Source organism: Acartia tonsa, chromosome 6, assembly GCF_053477335.1.
Source record: "Acartia tonsa isolate MP-2025a chromosome 6, ASM5347733v1, whole genome shotgun sequence".
NCBI classification, from domain to species: Eukaryota; Metazoa; Arthropoda; class Copepoda; order Calanoida; family Acartiidae; genus Acartia; species Acartia tonsa.
In genome coordinates this window covers 15,743,189-15,764,865 of record NC_137265.1, presented here as the reverse complement: position 1 = coordinate 15,764,865, position 21,677 = coordinate 15,743,189, and the positions used below count along the sequence as shown (strand labels likewise).

Sequence of the window (21,677 nt, the reverse complement as noted above, 5' to 3'; positions counted from 1 at the left end):
TAGACAAAGAAAAAACTAACTTTTTTTCTAATACATTAATGGCTTAATTCATTGTTAGAGGGGGGGGGGGGGGGGGGTTGATAAATACTATATCCACCTTATTACAGTTTTAGTTCAAGTAAGAAAAAATAATTATTCTTAGGTAATTATTTATCAAATATATTTTTTGGGGGGATTTAAAAAAAGGTAGCAATGAACAGTAGCAAAAAAATTTGCTTGAATTTATCATAAAATAAATATACCTAAAATCTAGCTGTTCTAGATATCCTAAATAGCACATGGACACTTTAACACAACTATATTGGAAGGACATTTAATCTATACTAATAAGAACTTCACAAAAATTTCTTTCATGTTTTGGTAAAGAGAAAACCCAAAGTGCCAAAAATTTTAAGCCTGGTGTTTTTTTCTAGATATAAAATATGAAGTTCATTGTAATTTAGGGATGTAGGGGACATTAGACTGATTGGCTCAAAAACTTTGGGAACTTTTATTGAAACTTAATTTGGTTGTGTACAAACTTTTCAACCAATAATTTAGATCTACAAAAGGTGAAATTTTGTTCATCATTATTGGGGATGTATATAAACTTATTGTCCATTGTCTTATCTCTTAAGATCCCGTTACTGATTATAATAACCTCCAGAAAAACTTTTAATGAGGCATTTTCTTTTAATTAAAGCACTTTAATTTTTCTCTTTAGAAATCTTACAGTTTCAGGTTCCTCTGGGATGGTTTCAACTCCATTCTAGACATAATTACAGATCATTATAAGGGCCTACAGACCATTGTAGGTAGTATTATAGAGCTGCTACGCTACCTATCTTCAAATAACAGGATGCTAACATGTCTGTCTGTGGGAAGTAGAGAATCTAACTAACCGCTGAACCGATATGGTACTCCTTCAGAGGTCAGATTAAAAGTAATTATGACACTGTGATAAGTACCTGTGATAAAAGTATCATATATGTATTAGAAAGATTTGAATAAATAGGATGATTCAATTGAGTTCCTAAATACAAATGCTAACCCGCCCTCCTTGGAAATTTTATCCAGCTAAAATTTTATAAAAGCCTTTTTTAACCAATTAAGATTATTCTTAGGTTCTTTTAATTAGAATATAATAGAAGAACAATTTTTTTTATAATATCATGAAACCTTTTAAATTTCACAATTGTTTAGCGTATCTACTCTATATGAGTCTAGAGTTTGTCTGACATTACATTCATTGTCAAAAGATTATTGTTTGAAAATATGTGGGAGGTGTTCAGTGTTGGACATGCACTTTGAGGGAAAGTCCCAGAAAGTTTTATCTCCTGTATCTGATAAAAAAAAAACATTCATCAGCTATTTAATGTTTGTTAAACAAAAACGTCCTTGTGTTTTGTTAAGAATTACAAAGAGATTATATTCTAGGTAAAATATTTGATATTTTTATAATTTTCATTCAAGAGAATTTATTAAAGAATTTGCTTCCACCAAATCTCAAGAAATGGTGGGATGATGAGCATCAACATAATTGATAAACTAAATTTAAGTAATTAATTTTGATGAAATACATACGTAAATATATTCATACTCGTAGAGTTATAAACAAAATTGGCATAGAAATAATTAAAAAATAGATTAGTTGGTTAGCTTTTTTCTGGTGTTAATTTTTACCCTAAGTTATATTATGTAAGGTTATATTTGAAACAGTGTTGTCCCCACAGGTTTAAACAACTCAATGTAGGGTCCCCGCAAGGATTAGGCTCAAAGTAAAAACAACGATCCCACATCCATTATTTTCAATCATTTAACAACTAAAATTTAAGTTATCTATGTAGTAGATAGGTATACCGACTTGAGGTATAGCATATATAATTTTAGTATACAATAGTTCTAAAAACATGCATATTTTAGATATAAAAATATGTGAATAAAGTTAAAATAGTGACATACAGCGAAATTTAGGCATCTCTTCAATTTTTCTGACCAAAACAATTTAAAAATGCAACTTGCATCAAAGGTATCCAAAAAAAGAAAATTAAAAACTAGAGGGGAAAATAACCAAATTACCTTAGATTCAAGTTGTATTCAATTTTTCAATTAATCAGTTGAATTCGGGCCCAACAAATTAATCATTTAGTTTAGAATTGGTGTACAGATGCAAAGAAAGTGCACTTTACAATATTTATTAGAATCAACATGCTTAAAGAATAGAATTTTAATTAGGTTCAAGATGCATAGAAAACTGTAGCATAGAATTACCAAGGACTGATTCACCAAGTTGACGCTCTGAACAGCTGTGCTCAGACTTTCAAAGACCGCAGTCAAGTCCTTGACCGAACCAACCCTAATTGAGCACAGGGTCGGGCTGTGGGATTTTGATCCGGTCCACACATTGTAGCTTGAGTTAGTAGAGTTGTTAGGGATTACTGTAATATTGTTAGTAGTTTGACCATGCCTAACCTTACCACTAACTTCTACATTCTCTAGGTTAGTCTTGCTATAGGGATCAGAGTCTATTCTAATTAGAGTCACATGTTTCTTTGGTATGTTGTTTAGATTTTGGTTAGTAGTATTGAATGCAGGGTTAGTTATGGATAATTGTTGCTTTTCAGCTTTGCAACTTTGAACATGAATTCTCTTGATCATCTGATCAATGTTATTTTGATTATTATTATTTTCAACTTTTATGATGTTGATATGTTTGGCTATTAAATGAGGATCAGTCCAACTGTCTTCATAGTCAGAGGGTTCTTCAGGGATTACATTCTCACAATAGCCAGTAAATCTTTCTTGATGTTGGCTCCGCCTGAGAATTGCCATACTGTCATCCAATCCTGCCACAGAAAATCTTGGCTTGGGACCAGTTGTAGTTTTGCCACCATCACCAGCTTCACTAGTAACCTTGTAGTACACACATTCATCTTCAGATGGGTCACTGTACTCAGTGTCATCACTCTTCTCACATGAACTAAAGTCATTGTCTTTCTGAATGTTACGCAAACCATTTTCAAGGGGTTCATCCCATTCATCAAAGATATTTGACTCTGAAGCATATTTTATTTTATGTGCTACTGAATTTTTTGGTTTCCAATTTCTTATTGATTCCAGGGTTCCATTGCTTTTCCAAGCTCTTTCTTCATGAACACTTTCATCATCATCAGAATCATTGTCAGCTTCATATGTATCCTCTGTGTTAGTCTCATTACTGGTGAAGATTGTGTAAGGATTGTTGACAATGCTCACATGACCAGATTGATTGGTTGAGACACTGTCTTTGTAACTGGTCACAGATGATGACATAATCCCACCACTAGTTTCAGATAGAGTATGGCTGTTCTTTCTCTTACCACGGGGCAGGGTACCAAGCTCTTCTGAGTCTAAATCCTTGTCAGGTATGTAGGTGGCATAGTATTTAGCACTTGCCATAGAGGATTCAGTACTATGCAATGGGGAGGGTACACAGTCCTCTGTCATTATTTGTGGAGCATAGTCTTCAGATCTCAGGGAAGGAGTTCTATCCTCTGTTTCTATAGTTTGGTTTGTACCTTCTGTTGGACTGTTTAGAAGTGAGTCCCTACTGCTGGAGCACCAGGTCATACCAAGTGACATTGAGCTGGTCTCACTCCGGCGCATTGGACTAGCACTGGCAACCTTCTCACGAAACTCATCAATTTCATCACTACAATTGTCCATATGCTGAAAATGATCCTTGTCAAAGTTGAGATTAAACCGGGTATTATCAAAGCCAGAAGGGGGAGGTGGAGCCTTGTAGATGACACTTACACCATCAGCAACCAATTTAGCCTCAATGGGCATTTTCTGTGAGAGATCATTGTTAAACTTGTTTGATTTATAATTATTTTTTGGCTTTTCATCAAAAGTTCTGTCAGGCACAAAGAGCTGATGAAACATTTCCTCACTGGAATCCATTGGCACATTATCCTCTGAGGAAAATGACTCTGGGGTAGCAAATGACTTGAGGCTATCACTGCTCATCCTACCACCTCTACTGATAAGATTACTATGGGCTGTATAGCCAGTGAAATAGCCAAAATCATCCTGAGATCTGTAAAGACTAGAACAGTCAGACGCGGGCACAAGGTCTTGGGACTTGAAGAGACTAGAACCAGAAGCCGTTGGTACAAGACCCTGGGACCTGAAAATGCTTGAACAAGAAAGTGCTGGTGCAATATCCTGCGACCTAAATATGCTGGAGCCAGAGGCCTGGATCTGTTCCTGTGACCTATAGAGGCTGGAAATACTGGAGCCAAAAAAGTTTGTCTTACTCCTAAATTTGGATGATATGGTCTGATCAGTAACATTTCTATTAAACACTTCACAGGTAATTGAACTTGATGGCGATGATCGCACAAAGGAACCATTTGACTTTGAAGATGATTCATTAGATCCAACAGAACAAGTACCATAGAAACCAAAGGATCCCAGTTGAGATTGGGAGCTTTGGGATCCTCTGGTAAAACCATTTTGAATCAAGTTTGATCGTGCAGAGCTGATCGATATTTTATTCTCAACTACAACTTTATCCTCAACTTTGTTAAGATTATCCTTGAATTCATAATCAATCTTCTTGTTGCCAACAACATCATCATCACAAATGTTTAGTATGTTAGTAGAATATTGGTCAGGTCTTAATCTTTGTACGGTGTAGTTTCTACCATATTTTTCTATGCTATGACTACTTTCACTAGATGTGCTAATGTTTGTCAGCTAAAACAAATATTAATATTTTGATAATCATAAACATGAACTTCACAATATTAAATCTTATTAAATGTGGGTGTTCTTTAGTTGTTAGATAACTTTTATTGCACTTACTTAACAAGCTAATCTTTACCCCTTAAAATTTAAATTGCAAATTTCAACTAAACCACTTACATTACAAAATACAAGAATTCAACTGCAATCAAATATTAAAACCAATGTGGGAAGAAGAAATAAATGAGATCCTGTTTATGATTATCAACTTGTACAATATTATAATTCTGTGGCTCATTTTAACCATCAACTAAAAGATGTCTCAAATGGAAAAAAATAGCAGTTAGGATTCCTAAATTGCCCACTTAATAAATTCTAACAAAGATAAAAATTTTGTTTAGTGTTGAAATGGTTGAAATACTCCACAGTGTAGATAGATTAGTTAAGCCAAGCACCTTAATTCTATATAAGCTATGTTATCAGAAATGTAATCTACTCTATAAATGTTAATTAGTAATAAACTATAAGAAAGTTATGAAATAAGAAATGAACCAAACTTAGGTGCTCTTATCTTAAAGTAAAATATTTTCTGTTATATTAGTATACATTAAAAAATTCTTAATAAAATTTGATTTTGCAAATTTTTTGGTCAATTGAACAGCATTAAAAAAAATTCAAGTGTCATTCAGAAAATGTAAAAAATAGATTTTGATTTAACTTAAAAATTGTAGAACAGAAAAAAACAGAGGAAGATTTGTTTTAATAGATTTATGATTTTTTTATTTCCAAGAGACAAAATTTCATAAGAAGAAATTAAGTTTTAAAAAAAAATGTAGATCTGCTAAAAATTTGGAGAGAAAAGAGTTAATCTTCAGGTGCATATCTCTCTTTTAAAAATCAAGAGTAAATTTCAAAATTCATTTCAGTTAAATTAGAAATTCTAATTCTAACAGTCGTTCGTCCCTATTATTAGGTAACCCTCATTTAAAAACAATTATAACATTTTTTTTATAAATTATGTATGAAAAATATAATAATATGGTTAAAAATCTATCTACACATATATGGGATTAGTAACATGTTTTTAAGATTTTGTAAAGCGATTTGGCCGTTGGCGATCTTTCAATATCAAATTGACCTTGCTATATATGTCTGGAATAAAGGGAGCTCTGTTCAATTTTGTTGCTCGAATTCTATCAACATAAGTAAAACCATAATAACATTTTTAGATGAGTTATTTAGTTATGCTATTGACCTGCGCTTCTAGCATCTAAAAGCTTTGTATTCGAAAAATAGCCTAAAACCATCCCAGACTGTTGTGAAGTCACACAAAAAGGAGAGAGTTCGATAGGTTTTTAACCAAAAAGGTTACTACTTTATAATATAACTTTATATAATGGGATAAGATTATTTACCTTTTTTTTTTATCAAAATATAGGCTTAATAAAAGTGTACAGTGTAAATTTAGAGTTAAATATTCTAACATAATCTAAAATGACAGGTTTTCATCCATTTCTGAGTTGTGATATTAAACCCTTAAAAGAAAAATAGCCCCTTAAATTATTTCCTCCTTCAACCTAATTTTAATGTATCATTTTAAAATCAAGAATTGCAATCCATACATCCTAGAATTAAAAAGTGTGTATCAGGATATTATTTCAATATCTTTTCAAAACAAACAATTATAATTGTTTAATGGTAACAGATAAACAATATAGCCTTAGTTTTAGGATGTATGTTTGTCTGTCCGTTTTGATTTCTGGATAAATCTGACACTGGTCATTATAAATGGATCTAACTTATACGTGGATATTTTGACAGGGAAAAATTTGTAGTCAAGTTAGCTTGTTCATATGTTCAGTTGGTTCATCCAGTAGAAGGGGGGGGGGTATTGGGTAAAGGGGGTTAATAGGGGTATCATTAGTTTGGCCAGCTGTGAGTGTCACTTAATCAAACTAGCATACGTTGAGTTAGTTGTATGCATTCATAGTTTTGTCGATATAATGTCAAGCACGACTGACCAATGTTTTTAAATATTATTTTGATCAATTAAATACGGGCATAATATTTCAGCCAAGACCACTTTTATTTGATACCATATACTGGATATATATCATAGAAATTACAACTCGACAGAATACTTAAAGAAAGGTGCTATGTCAGACCTTAATATTTAGAACCCAAAGCATAAGAATGAATGCGCAATAAAAGGGTCACTAGAATCTAATTCAGAGCAAAGAAATCCTAGAAATCTTACTTAAAGTCGCTTAACATCTCAAAATAAAATTTAAAAAAACATTTCAATACTTGGTATAATTAACAGTTTATATAGCTGAATAAAGATTTTTACTTCTTAATCAAAATAATTGAATTTATGCTAAGAATATTTTCTTATAAATGGAATATACTACCCCTCCAATAAATAGACTAAAACCTTCATATGTACATTGAAGACCTATAAAGAATAAAATTTAAATCTTAACGGATTACTTTTTTTATTTCTTTAAAAGCTAAATGTACCAATTGCAATGCAATAAGAAGTATTAAATTGCACAAAAAAGCATGTATGTAATAATTAAATGCATATAAAAATCAGACCATGTCAAAAATACAAAGAAAGGCAAGGACATCCAAGCTTTTTTTAGAAGGGTATTGTGAGCATTTCCTCTAGTGGTGCGCTTCCTGATTTTTTGGGTCTGGTGTTTTCCAGGGCTCTAAAGGGATAAGACAATGTAAGATAAATTGGTGTTCGTCCCCAATCTCGAAAAACAAAATAACCCATTCTGTAGATCAAAATTATAAGCTTACTCAAACAAGATTTAAAAACAGTACTAAACGATTTTTAATCCTTTAATTAATAAAACTTTGGGTATCTGTATATTTAACAATCCAATGTCCCCACCCTTCCTACATTTTCCATAATAGTTGGAAACCTAAATTAGCAAATGTCGTATGAACGGCAGTTCAGCCATCCTTTCTTTGTATATCAGACCTGATCCAAAAATCTCCGTATAAAAAGTCGGTGTATTTTGAATGAAAATTGCAGTTACTACTTGGTTAACTATTTCTAAATAGTTTACATTTAAAACAACCAAAATCTGGAAATAGCAAAACCAAAAAAGGCTAATTGGTTGGTATCTTTTTAAAGTATGATACTCTTTATCAAGTTCCTTTTTTGCAGAACCTTTGACTGGAAGTCCTAACAAGAAATCATTTTAAATTATGTATATTAAATTGCTATTTTTTTGTTGGAATGTGTTCCAACCACGTATTTGTAAATGTGTATATATCCTGGGGCCATAGAGCGCTAGGGTAAAGCCTACCAACCCGGGCTAGGGTAATGCCTAGTCAGACCCCGGAGGGGTGTGCATTTACTTCCGCCACAAATGCATCAAATTGTCAAATAATAAATCCTTTACATTATTAACACAGCGCAAACTGTCCCCTTCCTTTTACTTCCCACTTAATCCTACATTTTGTCATTGTTTCTTTTTGCAAAGGTTTAAAGTATGCGGTTGTGCGTGCACACCAGCCTGGGGCCAACTATTCTTATTTAGACACACTTTCTCCACTCTTTTTACAATAGCACAGCTTCGCTACAATTTATCCGTCAGTAAAACTTTAGAATCAGTCGAATAATATCAGGAAGGGAGGGGACATTTGACTGAAAATTACACTCCCAAAGTTTAACAATTTTTTGACTAATTGCATTTTGATTGGTTGGTTCAAAACTAGAAGCATACACACTTATGAACCAATAATTTTATTCTACAAAAAGTGTAATTTTCTTTTTCATAACACAGGATGTATGTCAATTTATCGTCCATTGTCTTATCCCTCAAGATCCCTGAATGCTAATACACTTCAATATTTGGAGAGAAAAAATAATTTTTCTATTTTGCTTGGGGTCATATGTTGCAAAACGTTGCAAAAAATGGCAGTTTCCTGTCATAGAGAAAGAGGATAGGACAACTGAATATAAAAATATTTCCAGTATGGATTCCAAAGAACCGGTTCTCAGCTTTACTGAAAAAAAACATGTACAGAATCGAATTACAGACAGTTTCTCATAAACATTATAAAAAAATCATAAAATTAATACCGGGGCTAAGAAAACTGGCTTTATCTTATAATTTTTCATTTTAATGTCCGCTGAAAGCTGTATATAATAAGATAATTGGAATAAATAACTATTCTACTAGTCACTAAAATTGTATTTTTTCTGCTTATAAAGTAGCGCAGCCTTTATATAAAATTAATATGCCTGTCTGTCTACTAATCAACTTTTATAGCCTAATCTCAATTTTACAATTAATGTGATGGTTTAAGGTTATTTTGTTTTAAGATTTAGGTCTTGGCATGGTTTCAAGCTATTTTCTTGCCTTTCTCTGTCACTTAGAAAGAATACAGAGCCCTTAAAAGCTAGGGGCTTAACCGCTGGTGTTTAAGAAGCAATGGAAGTATTTAAAGAATATATTTCGAACGTTAGTGTAATATTTGAATTTTAAATGAATCTTATTCAAACATATTCAAATTCTGTTCTATCATATTGTTTACAAAATATAAATGACACTTTTTTTAAATTTTAATACTGTAACTCATTAAAAATAATAAATAAATTTGATATACTTGTGAAAAATGACCTATTCTATAGAAATTAATTGAAGAAAAGCAGATAATTATAAAAATTCCTTACCTGGTAGTTCATTCCAGATGGTTTTGTCAAATTTAGCTTCTTCTAAAAAAAACAACAGTAAATTCATACAATACTTCTTTTTACAGTGCAGTGTGGCTTTAAAAAAAACGATCATCCGCTGGATTAGAACCTCAAAAATTCCTCTTATAATTTTCATTTTCCTATCCACAGAAAGTACTCTATAAGACTTAGTGATAAAGAACTATTAAAGAGAAACCATTTCTTGGAAAATAGGTGCTTCTAATTCTAACTAACATGAAACATACGTCTGTAATTTCTAGATTATTTATTTTCATTATTTTTCAAAAATTTATGATAACATTATTAAGAAGAAAAATATGATAAAGGGCATTATCCTACTTCTTGATTTTTTGTACTTTTATTTTAAGATTAATTTACCAAATAAAAAAAATTGACATTTATACTAAACATAGTAGTTTATAAAAAATGTTTCTTAAATAATAGTAAGATCTCGTAAACGGTTTTTAAAAATAATATGTCGGTCCTGGGCAGATTAAATGGTGTATATGGTATGAGGGCAAAGGGTGGGTAACACCCCCCTCCCCACAATTTATTTTTGTTCTTACCCATTTTTATCCCATGACTATAATCTAATCTTCCTTTTGGGATAAGCCCCTAGAGGCTAAGAACGAGGCTACTATTAAAGGTCAATGATGATAGGTATAAAAAGAAGATGATTAAAGTCACTCTACATAATATGACGTCATATGATAAAATAACCAATGAGAGTCCAGCATAAATTTTACCATTGGTCAATTACAGTGTATACTGGTATCTCATTAGCTATTCTATCGTATGACGTCATAATCTGTTGAGGGACTTTAATCAGCTTCAGCATACCTTATTGATGGACTTCCTAGGAGCTGGCTCCGGACCATTTCCTGCGGCCGCAGCCGGTTCTTTAACCAGAAACTTTGATTTTAGCTCTCTCACAGATGGCAGCTTGGCGACGCCGTCAAAATCGGCAGTCTTTCCGCCATTAACGCCGGATACATTTAACGATGGCGTGGATTGAGACAACCGGTTTTGACCGCCGTTGACAGTGTAGTTTTCACTGCTGGTAAGAGCCTTAAACAACAAGAATTAGTTTTTTAAAAACATAAACAGTTGATGGTCAAAAGGCTATAAATATCAATGATACAGGGATAGAACAATGAAAAACTAAACATTCTTTCATTTCAAACTTTAAACGGTGATCAACATCAACAAATTGTAAAAATTACGGACATACATTACAGAGTAGATGCTATTTGGCTAGACGTCTATCTTTAATAGACGCTGAGTAAATATTGTTTCAACTGAAACGTTATGACATAAATTCAGACACACTGACAGATTTTTGATTTGAGTAGCTACACTACTAAACTGTCTGAATACCTGTAAATCCTGTTTCTGGTGATCAGCTGGAGGCTCCAAGATGGCATCTGTAGACTTGGCACCGGTTATCGCAGACATGGCTGTTCTGCTTGTGTAGCGGGTTGATTCATGACCCCTTGAAGTATGTTTGGACGCTTTGGAAAACCTGTTTGACTCCTAAAAAAGTTTCACTGAGCGTCTATTTATCTTCGGTCTGCTTAAGAAGACAAATAAAAACTAGTGATGAATCCTATGATAGAATTTAAACTGGTAACTTACCTTTCTACGTCTATTAATTTCTTCAATAGATTCATTATCAGAATTGGATTGGTCCGTTAGGTAATCATAACTGGAGCTCTAAAAATATGATTACATAACAATAATTAATTGATAAAATCTATCTATAAAATACACTTTAGAAGCATGCACAGTAAGATATATAAGTTTTCCGGAATTTTAATGTTAGGGGGAGATTTGAAATCTGCATCAAATTTTAAGGATTTTTTATAAAATTCGTTTTTTGTATAATTCTTTATCTAAAAGCGGAAATGCATTTTAAGTTAATTAATTTTGACCAATAGGATAGGTGGATTTTAAACTACCTGCGCTCTAATTGGTTGAATGATGTACGCCATCCAATCTGAACGCAGATTTTTTAAATCCACCAATCACAGATGCCAAAATTAATTAACTTAAATTGCATTTCCGCTTTTAGATAAAGAATTATAGAAAAAACGAATTTTATAAAAAATCCTCAAAATTTGATGCAGATTTCAAATCTCCCCCTAACTTTAAAATTCCGGAAAACTTATATATCTTAATGCACAGAGTTTTGTCAGAGGAATGCGCAAAGCGTACCCGAAAACTTTTACCCCCCCCCCCCCCATTGAATCTACTCTTAGTAGGGTGAAGGTATCTTCTTGGAACTATAAGAAGCTTCAATGTAAAGGGGAACCATATCGATCAATTGATTATCGAGATCTTCAGTCAGAAACACTGATCGACATCCAATTACTTTGACATAAGAATATATTTATATATTGATGCATTTAAACAAAAAACACCGCACTTTACAATATCAAAACGGAAAAAGCTGTACAAACCTGTTTTGGATGCCCCATACCATAGTTGAAATCATCCCGGTAGTTGACTGGTAGAATATACCCATCCTCCATGTATCCATCCTAAATTGTAGAGTAGCTACGTTTAGTAAATTATTCAAAAAATGTATGGGATAATTTGCTATGGGAGGGAAGGGACATTGGACTGTCAATTATACTGGTAACCAAAGTTTTGTAAATACACTCTCTCATAAGGTTAAAAAGGTTCGTGGGTGGTTTTACTAAATCTCGATTGGTTGGAATGAAAAAATAGTGTCAAGACTTTTCCAACAATTATATTAATACAGAGCGGATAATTTTATTTATTACAAATTGGAAGGTACAAGATTCACAAGAATTAAAAATTAAGGTGCAATATTCCATTAATAGACCGACAGACCGGACTTTCAGAAAATCTTCTAATTCTAAACTTACCTCTATAGAATAAGAGTTAAGATCCGTAGAATAGATGGACTCCGAGCTTCCGCCTCTGACAGAGGGCGTGTCCTCACGCAGGGAGGGGGGACCCGACACAATGTTGGCCTTCTGGGCGGAGTACTTGGTCTTGGGGGGCAGGGGAGGGGGTGGTGTCAGCTGAGCGGTCAGCTTAGATGGAACTCTCGGCACTGAGGTCACTAGATAAAAAATTAGTTTATGAGACACAAGATACTTATGCATTTTTGAAATAAAAAAGGAACCCCAAATGAAATAAAGGCTAATATGGGCATTGGTAAAAACTTGTGAGACAAAAATACAACACATTACTTCTAAACATAGACAATACTCCAACAATTTAATGGCATAAAATTATTTTCTATTACATTTAGCCAAAAAGTATTTTGAATATCCTAAACAAAACGGCTAGACGTACCCACAGGTATCTTTAGAACCTTACCAGATCTAGGAGGTATTGAAGGTGGGCGGGTAGAATCTGAGTCCCAGTCCAGCAAACTATCCACACTGCCCGGCTTCCTACTCAGCGCACCAACCCGTCCTCCTCCGTGGTGCGCATTTATGCTTGTGCTGTCCACACTATGACCTCTGGGCACTCTGTTCTCGACACTGTGGCCTCGGGCGGCACCTCTATCCTTGCTGCGGCCTCGACTGAGTCGCCAGACATGTTCTTCCTCAAGTCGTTCTGCCTCTTTCACCTGTCTTATTCTCTCCTAAATTTAATTCAATATTTCAAATCATCGTGTGGAAAGTGGCATAAGATGGTGACAACACCTCCCTAACCATTGAAATTAGGTAGGCCTGCTTTTCTCTTTTTTCAACAAATCAAGAAATACACCCCCTTGACAAAATACTGTGCACGCTACTGTTTCAAAAGATTTAATTATGATTAACCCTGACACCTTCTCTTCCATCTATAGTTTTTTTCTTCATATTTTAACTATCCATGTCCTTAAAATGTCTAGTAGGGCCTCCTATTTTAAATGATTTTATATTTTTGTCCCATATTCTTACAAATGAACTTATTTTCTCAAAGATATCTTTATAATTCAAATTAGAGACACTATCAGACTCATATTGAAGAAGGAAAAAATTACTTACATCTAGTTTCTTAGCTCTCTCCTTGACAGAGAGGATAGGTTCGTCCCTCTCCTCTGACCATGGTGTCCTCTCACTAGCAGAGCCTAGTCCACTGTCCTCTACGCGGCTGTGGTCCTACAAAATACAAATATATATATATAGGTTCATCCCTCCCCTCTGACCATGATGTCCTCTCACTAGCAAAGCTTAGTTTATTGTCCTCTACGCGGCTATGGTCCTACAAAATACAAATATATATAGGTATAGATTCATCTCTATCCTCTAACCATGGTGACCTCTCACTAGCAGAGCCCAGTCCACTGCCCTCTACGCGGCTGTGGTCCTACAAAATACAATTATACATATAGGTTCATCCCTCTCCTCTAACCATGGTGTCCTCTCACTAGCAGAGCCCAGTTCACTGTCCTCTACGCGGCTATGGTCCTACAAAATACAAATATATATATAGGTTCATCCCTCTCCTCTAACTATGGTGCCTCTCACTAGCAGAGCCCAGTCCACTGTCCTCCACGCGACTATGGTCCTTCAAAAGTAAAATTGTCTAAATGACAATTGTCCTTCAAAAAGTAGCTATGGCCTCTAAGCAACTTTACACGGCTATGCTTCCCACCCCCCTGCACAAAAAGTAAATATATTTAATTAAAAAAAAATTCCTGCCAAAAAATATGACCGCTAGGCGGCTGTGGTCTTACAAATAACAAATACAGATTCTAAGCAACTATGGTCCAACAAAAAATATTTCCTTAGCGCAGCTTTGGTCCTACAAAAAAATATGTATTCGACACAACTAAGGTACTATAAAAAATATGTATTCGACAAAACTATGGTACTACAAAAAGTAAATCTTTGCAATTATTATACGCTTCTGTTTTTTAATTATATAATTGTAAAGTTTATTTACTTTTACTATGACAATTTTCTTATTTTCAATGTTTAAAAATGTAACTTTTTATTTCATTACTTTAAATAAGTTTTGACATAAAATGACAAGTTTTCTCATAATATTTCAGTCTATTTTCGTTTTTGTTATAATTATCAATCAAGTTTGATTTTATTACATCATTTTAAATTTGTTTAATATAATTTCTTTACAAGTTCACTTTCAGTTGAAGAAAATCTTTACTTTCATTTCAAATCTATTTGGAAAAAGTAAAAATAGTTATAAATTGTTTTCTCGTATTCATTCGAATCCGGTGGATAGGAACCGGTTCTCATCCATACGAAAAAACTAGTCTTGCATCGTATTATATCCAGTTTTCTACGAATATAGAAATGTACAATCATAAGATTAAAACCAGTTTTTTTAGCCCGTGCCTTGGGCATCTCGGGGCTAAAAAAAACTAGTTTTAATCTTATAATTGTACATTCTATATCCGCGGAAAGCCGTTAATAATACGATGAAAGAAATAACTATTAAACCTTCCTAGGATTCTATGCATAGAAAAAAGGATAACTAGCGGTAAGCGAGATCATCTTTTAAACACAGGCATACATATAGACATCCTGCTACTTTAAAATGATAATATTTCAAGAATAACACATACCTCATCTTCAAACTCTTCACTGGAATCTTCTTCAACCTTTCTTCCAACAAGATTACTTTTAGCCTCAATTATTGGTTCAACAAGTGTTTCTTCTGAGGATTTTTCCTAGATAGTAAAAATAAACAATATGGCTGAAGTTTACCCTAAGAATTCTGTATAAATGTTTTTATAAATTCAAATTAAATAAAATTCAAAAATGTCGTTACCTGCTGAGAGATAAAATCGTTTTCATTAACCCCAAATCTTCTTCTTGGCTGTTCTTCTCTAGCTGCTGTTTTCAGCTGCGCCCCTGGTGAACTATTTCTTGAATCAGCTGTTGCCAGTTGTGTACTGCTTTTGAAACCAGCTCTTACAAGCTGCTCTCTGATAGGTTCTCTCAGCTGTTGCTGCTCTCTGGTAGGTTCTTTCAGCTGATGCTGCTCTCTGTTCGGTTCTCTCAGCTGTTGGTGCTCTCTATTAGGTTCTCTAAAAGAATAGTTGCTAACCCTGCGCATGCCTGCCTGGCGCTGTGCGTCTGTTCGATAACCAGCAAGCAGATCACTTGAGAAGCTCTTGGTCTTGCTAAGCCTGGTGCCTGCCAGAGTAGGGCCACGTACACCAGCAGCTCCCCTGGATACTGAGGGTCCACCAACTCCTAGCCTATGAATTCGGTCAGATATGGACGGGACTTCATATCTTTTCTGAGTGTCTTCCTTGGCCGTGGGTTGGTTAATAACATATTCCCTCTTGTATTGAGTGGGTATCGTGGGTAGACCACAGTCTATCCTACGTGGTCCTGTGTAGGTGAGTCTATGCGGGTTATCTCCATCCTCCATATGCATATCATTTAGCCTGAAACAGAAATATTTTTTTTTTAAATCTTGGGTGGTTTGCTTCTACCAGCTCCCTCTAATTCCTAGGATTTATTACTTTTGGAAAGGGAGGAATTGACTAAAACAACCCAATTATCTTCCTTAAAAGCAGAAACTTTTCGGACCAGCAATTTCAGAGATCATTATCATAAAAAAATAACTCTTACTTCTTTCATTACAAGTGACTTTGACCCCTCTCCTTAAAAGGCTTTGGCCAGAAAAGATAATTTACAAATCTTTTATAAAAGAACAGTCAAATCAGTCCATTCATGTTTGGAATCTTTTGCTTAAAAAAAAGTTAAAATATAGAGTATAATAGCTGCAAATTACACATATGTTAAATTATACTTACTCGTTGAGACTAAGCGAGGCTTTTCTAGAATACTTATTCAGATTTTCTGTGCTGTACGGATTATTGGCCAAGTGAATGGCGCCTTCCACCCATTTTCTGTGCTCTCTGTCTGCTATAGTTCCTACAATATAATAGTGTTAAAATTAAAAGACTTAAAATAGCATTTGATGTTACACTTTTTGATACTCTTGTATGGGTTTACAAACTCAGACATATTTTAGACTTAATCAAAGCATTAAATAAAATATATGAAGAATATAAAAATGTTTGCTACGCTCTTATATAGGACAACATATAAATTTAAGTTTAAACTTAAAGTAGCATTTCACGAAACAGAAGTTTATACTCTGTGAAGTGAAGTTTAGACATAATATAGGATTATTTTTTATAAGCTCTAATATAGTTCTTATAATTTTAATTAGTTTAAACCTTAAAATATTTTTAGCATGACTGACCATGTAAATTCTATTTATTTGTGGTAAAGAAAATCTTCACAAAAAATCCACTGTCTTCGAAAGACAGCCGAGATAATAACCTTTCCCTTTTAGAGTCACGGAATGACGAACAAAGATAATTATAGGGTAGCTTTGCAACTAATTATGAAACACAATGTAATCCTCACCTGGCTTGGGGGCATCACTATGTTCATTATTTGTATTTATGGCATCTAAATCTGTTTCTCCAGGGGCCCCTTCCGCGAACACCAATTTCTTTCGGACGTCAAAAACGGCAGCAGCCGCGGTCGGTTCGTCTGTGCTTGTCTCACCGAACTGGTTTGCTAGCAGCACTCCCTAGATTTATAATTCAATTCGATAAAAGTAGACTAAAAAGCACAAAAGGAAAGTTTTTGATCCTTATTCCCTTTAACATAAATAGAAAGATTTTAGCTAACAAGCTAAAGATCTCGGAAAATGCTGGTCCAAATATGTTGTAAGCTTTATAAAAGTTTTGGAGTGGATATAGGATACTTTGTTGGCCCCCTTCATACTCCCCTAGTTTAATTGAAATCTATCGTGTTCTGTGATTTATTAACAATTGCCTAAATCCTACAACTTTTTAGATGAACCTAGATTTAAGATTTTCTCTATATTTATGAAAGAAACCATATCCATGCTGACCTAAAAAATTTAAAATAGCTTAATTTTGCAAGATAACCCTTTCTTTCTCTAAAATATACCTATTAAATTGCGCATTACTGATGACCAAACCAAAAGTGTACCAACCTGAGGCTTGGTTGAAGAGTAGAATGGAAGGTTTGGCTTTGCGTCCGAGGATGCTTCTAGAGTAGCATCGGCCAGCACAACTTTAGAATTCAACATGATCTGAATAATCAAATTATGACAATCAATCAATCACCCCCCGCCCCGTTATTACGAAAATTATTTTTCTAGGATAGATGAAATTATTAAGGGAAAGTGTTAAAAAATTAAATTTTTTCTAATCTATACAGACAAGACAACTTTTATAAATAATACCAAGAATAACGGGCTTACCAATGCAGGTAATGAATATGACGATTTTATGAACATTGTTGTAATTATACAAAAAAAGTTAATTATTATTATATGTATTTAATATCTTTCAAAATATAAATTGTGATAACTTGTAGGACGATAATTAATTCTCTAAGTAAAGTTCAATACATAACACAAGGGACATCCCCCCCCCCCCTTTTTCTACCAAATAAAAGGCTTGGGCGGCATTGTATATCACCATAAGGTCATCCATGTTAACTTGGAGTGTAAAATGTATGAAATATAAAGTATCTAACCTTAGGAATTTTGTTAAATTCTGTCTGTTTATTAGTTTCTTGTTCCTCAGTTGGAGTGGACTAAAAAAATTATTTTTAAAGTTACCTTTGACCCGCAAGTGTGGCATAACATACCACTTTAAAAGTCGTACCTACCGCTGCAATGAAAGTACCGCAACATTCATAGTAAAAGTAGGGGGGGAATGCCTTGGCCCAATCAGGAAACTTATTACTATGCAATTGCACAATAAGGATTTCTAAATATAGGTAATGATTGACATTATTTAGGCTGCTACTCAAAATAAAAGATTTAATTTTTACTGGAAAAATTTGAGAAGAAAAGAGGGACACACTCTATAATTCACTTTGTCCGTCCGTCCTTTTATGTTTCTTGAGTGGCAAACAACAGTAAGAAAAATGTAATATTGTTGTCTGTCACATACATCATAATTTTTTTTGTATGAAGATTCGCCTATCCTTTTTATAGTTCAGTTTATTCTACAATCTACTTATTTACATTTTAGGGTGTGTAAAATCCTTTTTATCATAATTAATATTTAAAAAGCAAAGAAAAAAATGACTAATTTAGGAAGATCTTAATTTATTATTGCAGATTTTTGATAATAATAATATTTTGCAAAATCGTCTTTTTTAATTATGCATGTTTTCGACACTAATGATACAAAAGCATTAAAATAATGAAGCCAAAAAATTCATTTTTACAAGGTAGTTTTTGATTTAGTACTCAGAAGTATCTAATTACCTAGTGATTTTTAGCTTTACATATAATTATACTCTTATGAAGTTAAAACAGCTACAAAAAAAGGACTTCCTATATCTTAAAACTTAAAAAAAAAATTTTGTGGGGGGGGAGGCGTTAAGAGATGGGGAAGGGTATAACCTCCTTTAAGCCCTCTCAATCAAAAGTTTAACAATCATGGTCTCTTATTCGGTGGCTTAAAACCTTTGGGTACTTATACTGAATTTTGATTGGTTGGTTTCAAACTAGTAACGTTCAAAATTTTCAACCAATAAGATCCATGATAATTACCTGACTAGGTTGAGGAACAGGTTCCTGGAAAATTCTTGGCGTACTCACGTGTACACTAAACTCTTCTCGGCAGCTGCCAAACCGGTTCTGGGCCAGGATGTAATAGCTTCCACTGTCCCTGTAAAAAAAAGGGTTTGTAGAAAAGAATTGTATGAAACTTTCCTGAGACCTAAGTCTAAAAATCCTTCTACTTTAACATCTTTTACTTAAAATTCAAAAAATACTTTTTCAAAAAAAATCAGGCGCATAAAAAGTACGTGCGAAGCGCTCCAAAAAATATTACACCAAAGTAATATCTTTTACAAGTGGTGAAAAAAAGGAGGTTTAAATGAAATATTATAGGGTTATCTACACAGGAACAGGGGCCAGAAATATATTTCTAAAGGTATAATGAAGGGGGGGGGGGGGGGGAGGGAAGTCGGTGGTCTATAGGCTTGAGTAAATGAATCGATTTATCTTTTAATCTTTTAGTTAAAATCCTTGATTTAATTAAACAAATTTTAAAAGCAAATATAAAATTGTCAATGAAAACAAAAACTTCTCAAAGGCAAAAAATCCTATTTAACTACATACATTGAAGGCAACAATTTCAGTGATAGAAGGGATAAAAGATATTTTTTGAAATAATTAACAAAATTATGTTGACTTTATCCCTTAATTGTTATCAATTTGTTAGTTTTTATTTGAAAATTGAAATTTTACAAAAAAAAGATATTTTTTTATGTATGACTTTTACATTATATTTCTGGACAATTCAAATAAACTTAATTTTAATTCCTAGAAAGGTAGGAGGAGTAGGACCAACTATAAAATTTTTGTTTCATTAGATAGCTCGCCACCCCTTTATATTTTCCCTAAATAACTATTCAAAGACTCCTAAGATTAAAGTAAATTTTAGCATTTCATGTAGAAATAAACTTTTAAAAATAATATTCTTCAATTGCAGCTAAATGTATAAGCAATTACTTCAATAAAAAAAACTAGTATGACACCTGTCATAATCAAGCCATGGTGAGGTTATTATGAGTTATGATACCACCCATCCTGCCAGAACGTGGTGCTCAAATAAAATCAAACAATAGCAACATGGTATCTTTCGATATACACTTATTTGTTGTCTTAAAACTAGGGTTGGGCCTGATATCCAGTATCCGGCAAATTACTTTTATTGAATTTTGATTTTGGTTATTTTCAAACAAATTAATTACCAATAATTTTAACCTACAAAAGTGGTTATTCTGTTTATCCTCATTGGGGATTTTTATCAATTTTTTCAACCATTGTCTTATCCCTTTAGATACCTGATTTGTATCTAAACCCTTATACATGAGAACAATATGTGTAAAGCCAGCCTATCAACAAGAAGGACATTTAAACTGTCACTACTTGGCCAATCTAATGTTATTAAAATCTATTGGAATTAAGAACAGGAAAAGAAAAAAGTACTTCAAAATCATGAAAAAATTTGTTAGTTTTTGAATTTAAAATTTTTAATGCAATAAACAATGTTCACTCAATACAGCGGAGAGCATGTCTAATTTAGCGAAATATTGAAATAATCATAAAATTAAAGAATAATCTATCGATTTGAAATATTAAAGAAAGATGATCAACAACTTTGGGGACTTTTATTGAATTTGATTGGTTGGTGCATTACGTAGGGTGTCCAAACGTTTCAACACTTATTGCAATTCCAAGATTGGGTTCTTTTGTGTCTCATCATTGGTTGTGTACATCAATTTATCAGTGATTATACCTTTAGATCCATGGCCTTATAAAATGGGCTTTGAAGTAACTGATGGGGCTACATTCATAATTTAATAAAAGTACCAAACAAATAAAATGACGTGGGTAAAAAACTTTGGGGACCAGTTTAATTTCTAATCCAATGTCCCCTCCCTCCCTTGGTATTATAATGTTGCCTGAATTTTCTTGGAAAAATTGAGATTTTAAAAATCTGTCAGCCGGAAAATTTTAAAAACAAATTTTGGTGAAAAGGACACTACAAATTTGAGGAGCAAAGCCTCCAAAGCAAAGTCTAACTCCTCTGATTATTTTTGGAAGCTAGTAAACTAAACTGGAGCAAAGATATTATCAAATCTCTCTGTGCATCTTTTTGTTCATCTGCTTTCTTTTTTATTTGTAATTCTGTAATATTTCTTAATTTTTTGTATTCATGTCTTTTTTGTTGCCTATCTCTTTCTCTGTGTTTTTTGTGTGTCTGTCTGTTTGTTTGTCGGTCTAATTGTCTCTCTTTATCACTCTGTATTTTTGTCTGCATGTCAATTTCTGTCCCCCAGTCTTTTTTCTTTGTCTGTCTGTCTGTCTCTCCCTCTAAATTTCTTTTTGTCTGTATTTCAAACTCTGTCTATCTGTATCTCTCTCTATATATATTTGTCTATCTATTTATCTGTCTCCCTCTCTCTCTTTCTCTCTCTCTCTCTCTCTTTTGTCTGGTTTTAGTTTTGTCCTTCCTTAATCTCTGTCTGCGTACATTTCAAAGTTTTGTACTCTCCCTTTAATAAATATTGAATTGAAAATTTTAAAATTTTTCGAAGGATCAAGGACATGCAGCTTTAATTCATTTTTAGTAGCGTAGCTACCCGGAAACTAGGGCATGTCAGTATGTCGATATAATATTTGTAATATTATGTAATACCAAATGGTTATACTTGTAAGTTAATAATCATCAGGA

The 21,677-nt window shown here is 33.3% G+C and overlaps 1 protein-coding gene across 1 annotated transcript in view; it reads right to left on the bottom strand.

Moving 5' to 3' along the window:
- Nucleotides 1-21,677, bottom strand: part of LOC145322984 (uncharacterized) — a 162,009-nt gene that overhangs the window by 4,207 nt on the left and 136,125 nt on the right. Inside the window, exons 38-53 of the mRNA XM_080165372.1 lie at nt 18,983-19,100; nt 17,953-18,012; nt 17,405-17,503; nt 16,804-16,972; nt 16,182-16,302; nt 15,185-15,809; nt 14,979-15,083; nt 13,435-13,548; nt 12,776-13,046; nt 12,316-12,515; nt 11,884-11,964; nt 11,060-11,137; nt 10,802-10,957; nt 10,265-10,492; nt 9,404-9,445; nt 2,251-4,719 (exon numbers count right to left, since the gene is read on the bottom strand). Coding sequence (XP_080021498.1) covers nt 2,251-4,719; nt 9,404-9,445; nt 10,265-10,492; nt 10,802-10,957; nt 11,060-11,137; nt 11,884-11,964; nt 12,316-12,515; nt 12,776-13,046; nt 13,435-13,548; nt 14,979-15,083; nt 15,185-15,809; nt 16,182-16,302; nt 16,804-16,972; nt 17,405-17,503; nt 17,953-18,012; nt 18,983-19,100 — 4,936 coding nt within the window. The remainder of the gene's footprint in view (nt 1-2,250; nt 4,720-9,403; nt 9,446-10,264; nt 10,493-10,801; nt 10,958-11,059; nt 11,138-11,883; nt 11,965-12,315; nt 12,516-12,775; nt 13,047-13,434; nt 13,549-14,978; nt 15,084-15,184; nt 15,810-16,181; nt 16,303-16,803; nt 16,973-17,404; nt 17,504-17,952; nt 18,013-18,982; nt 19,101-21,677) is intronic.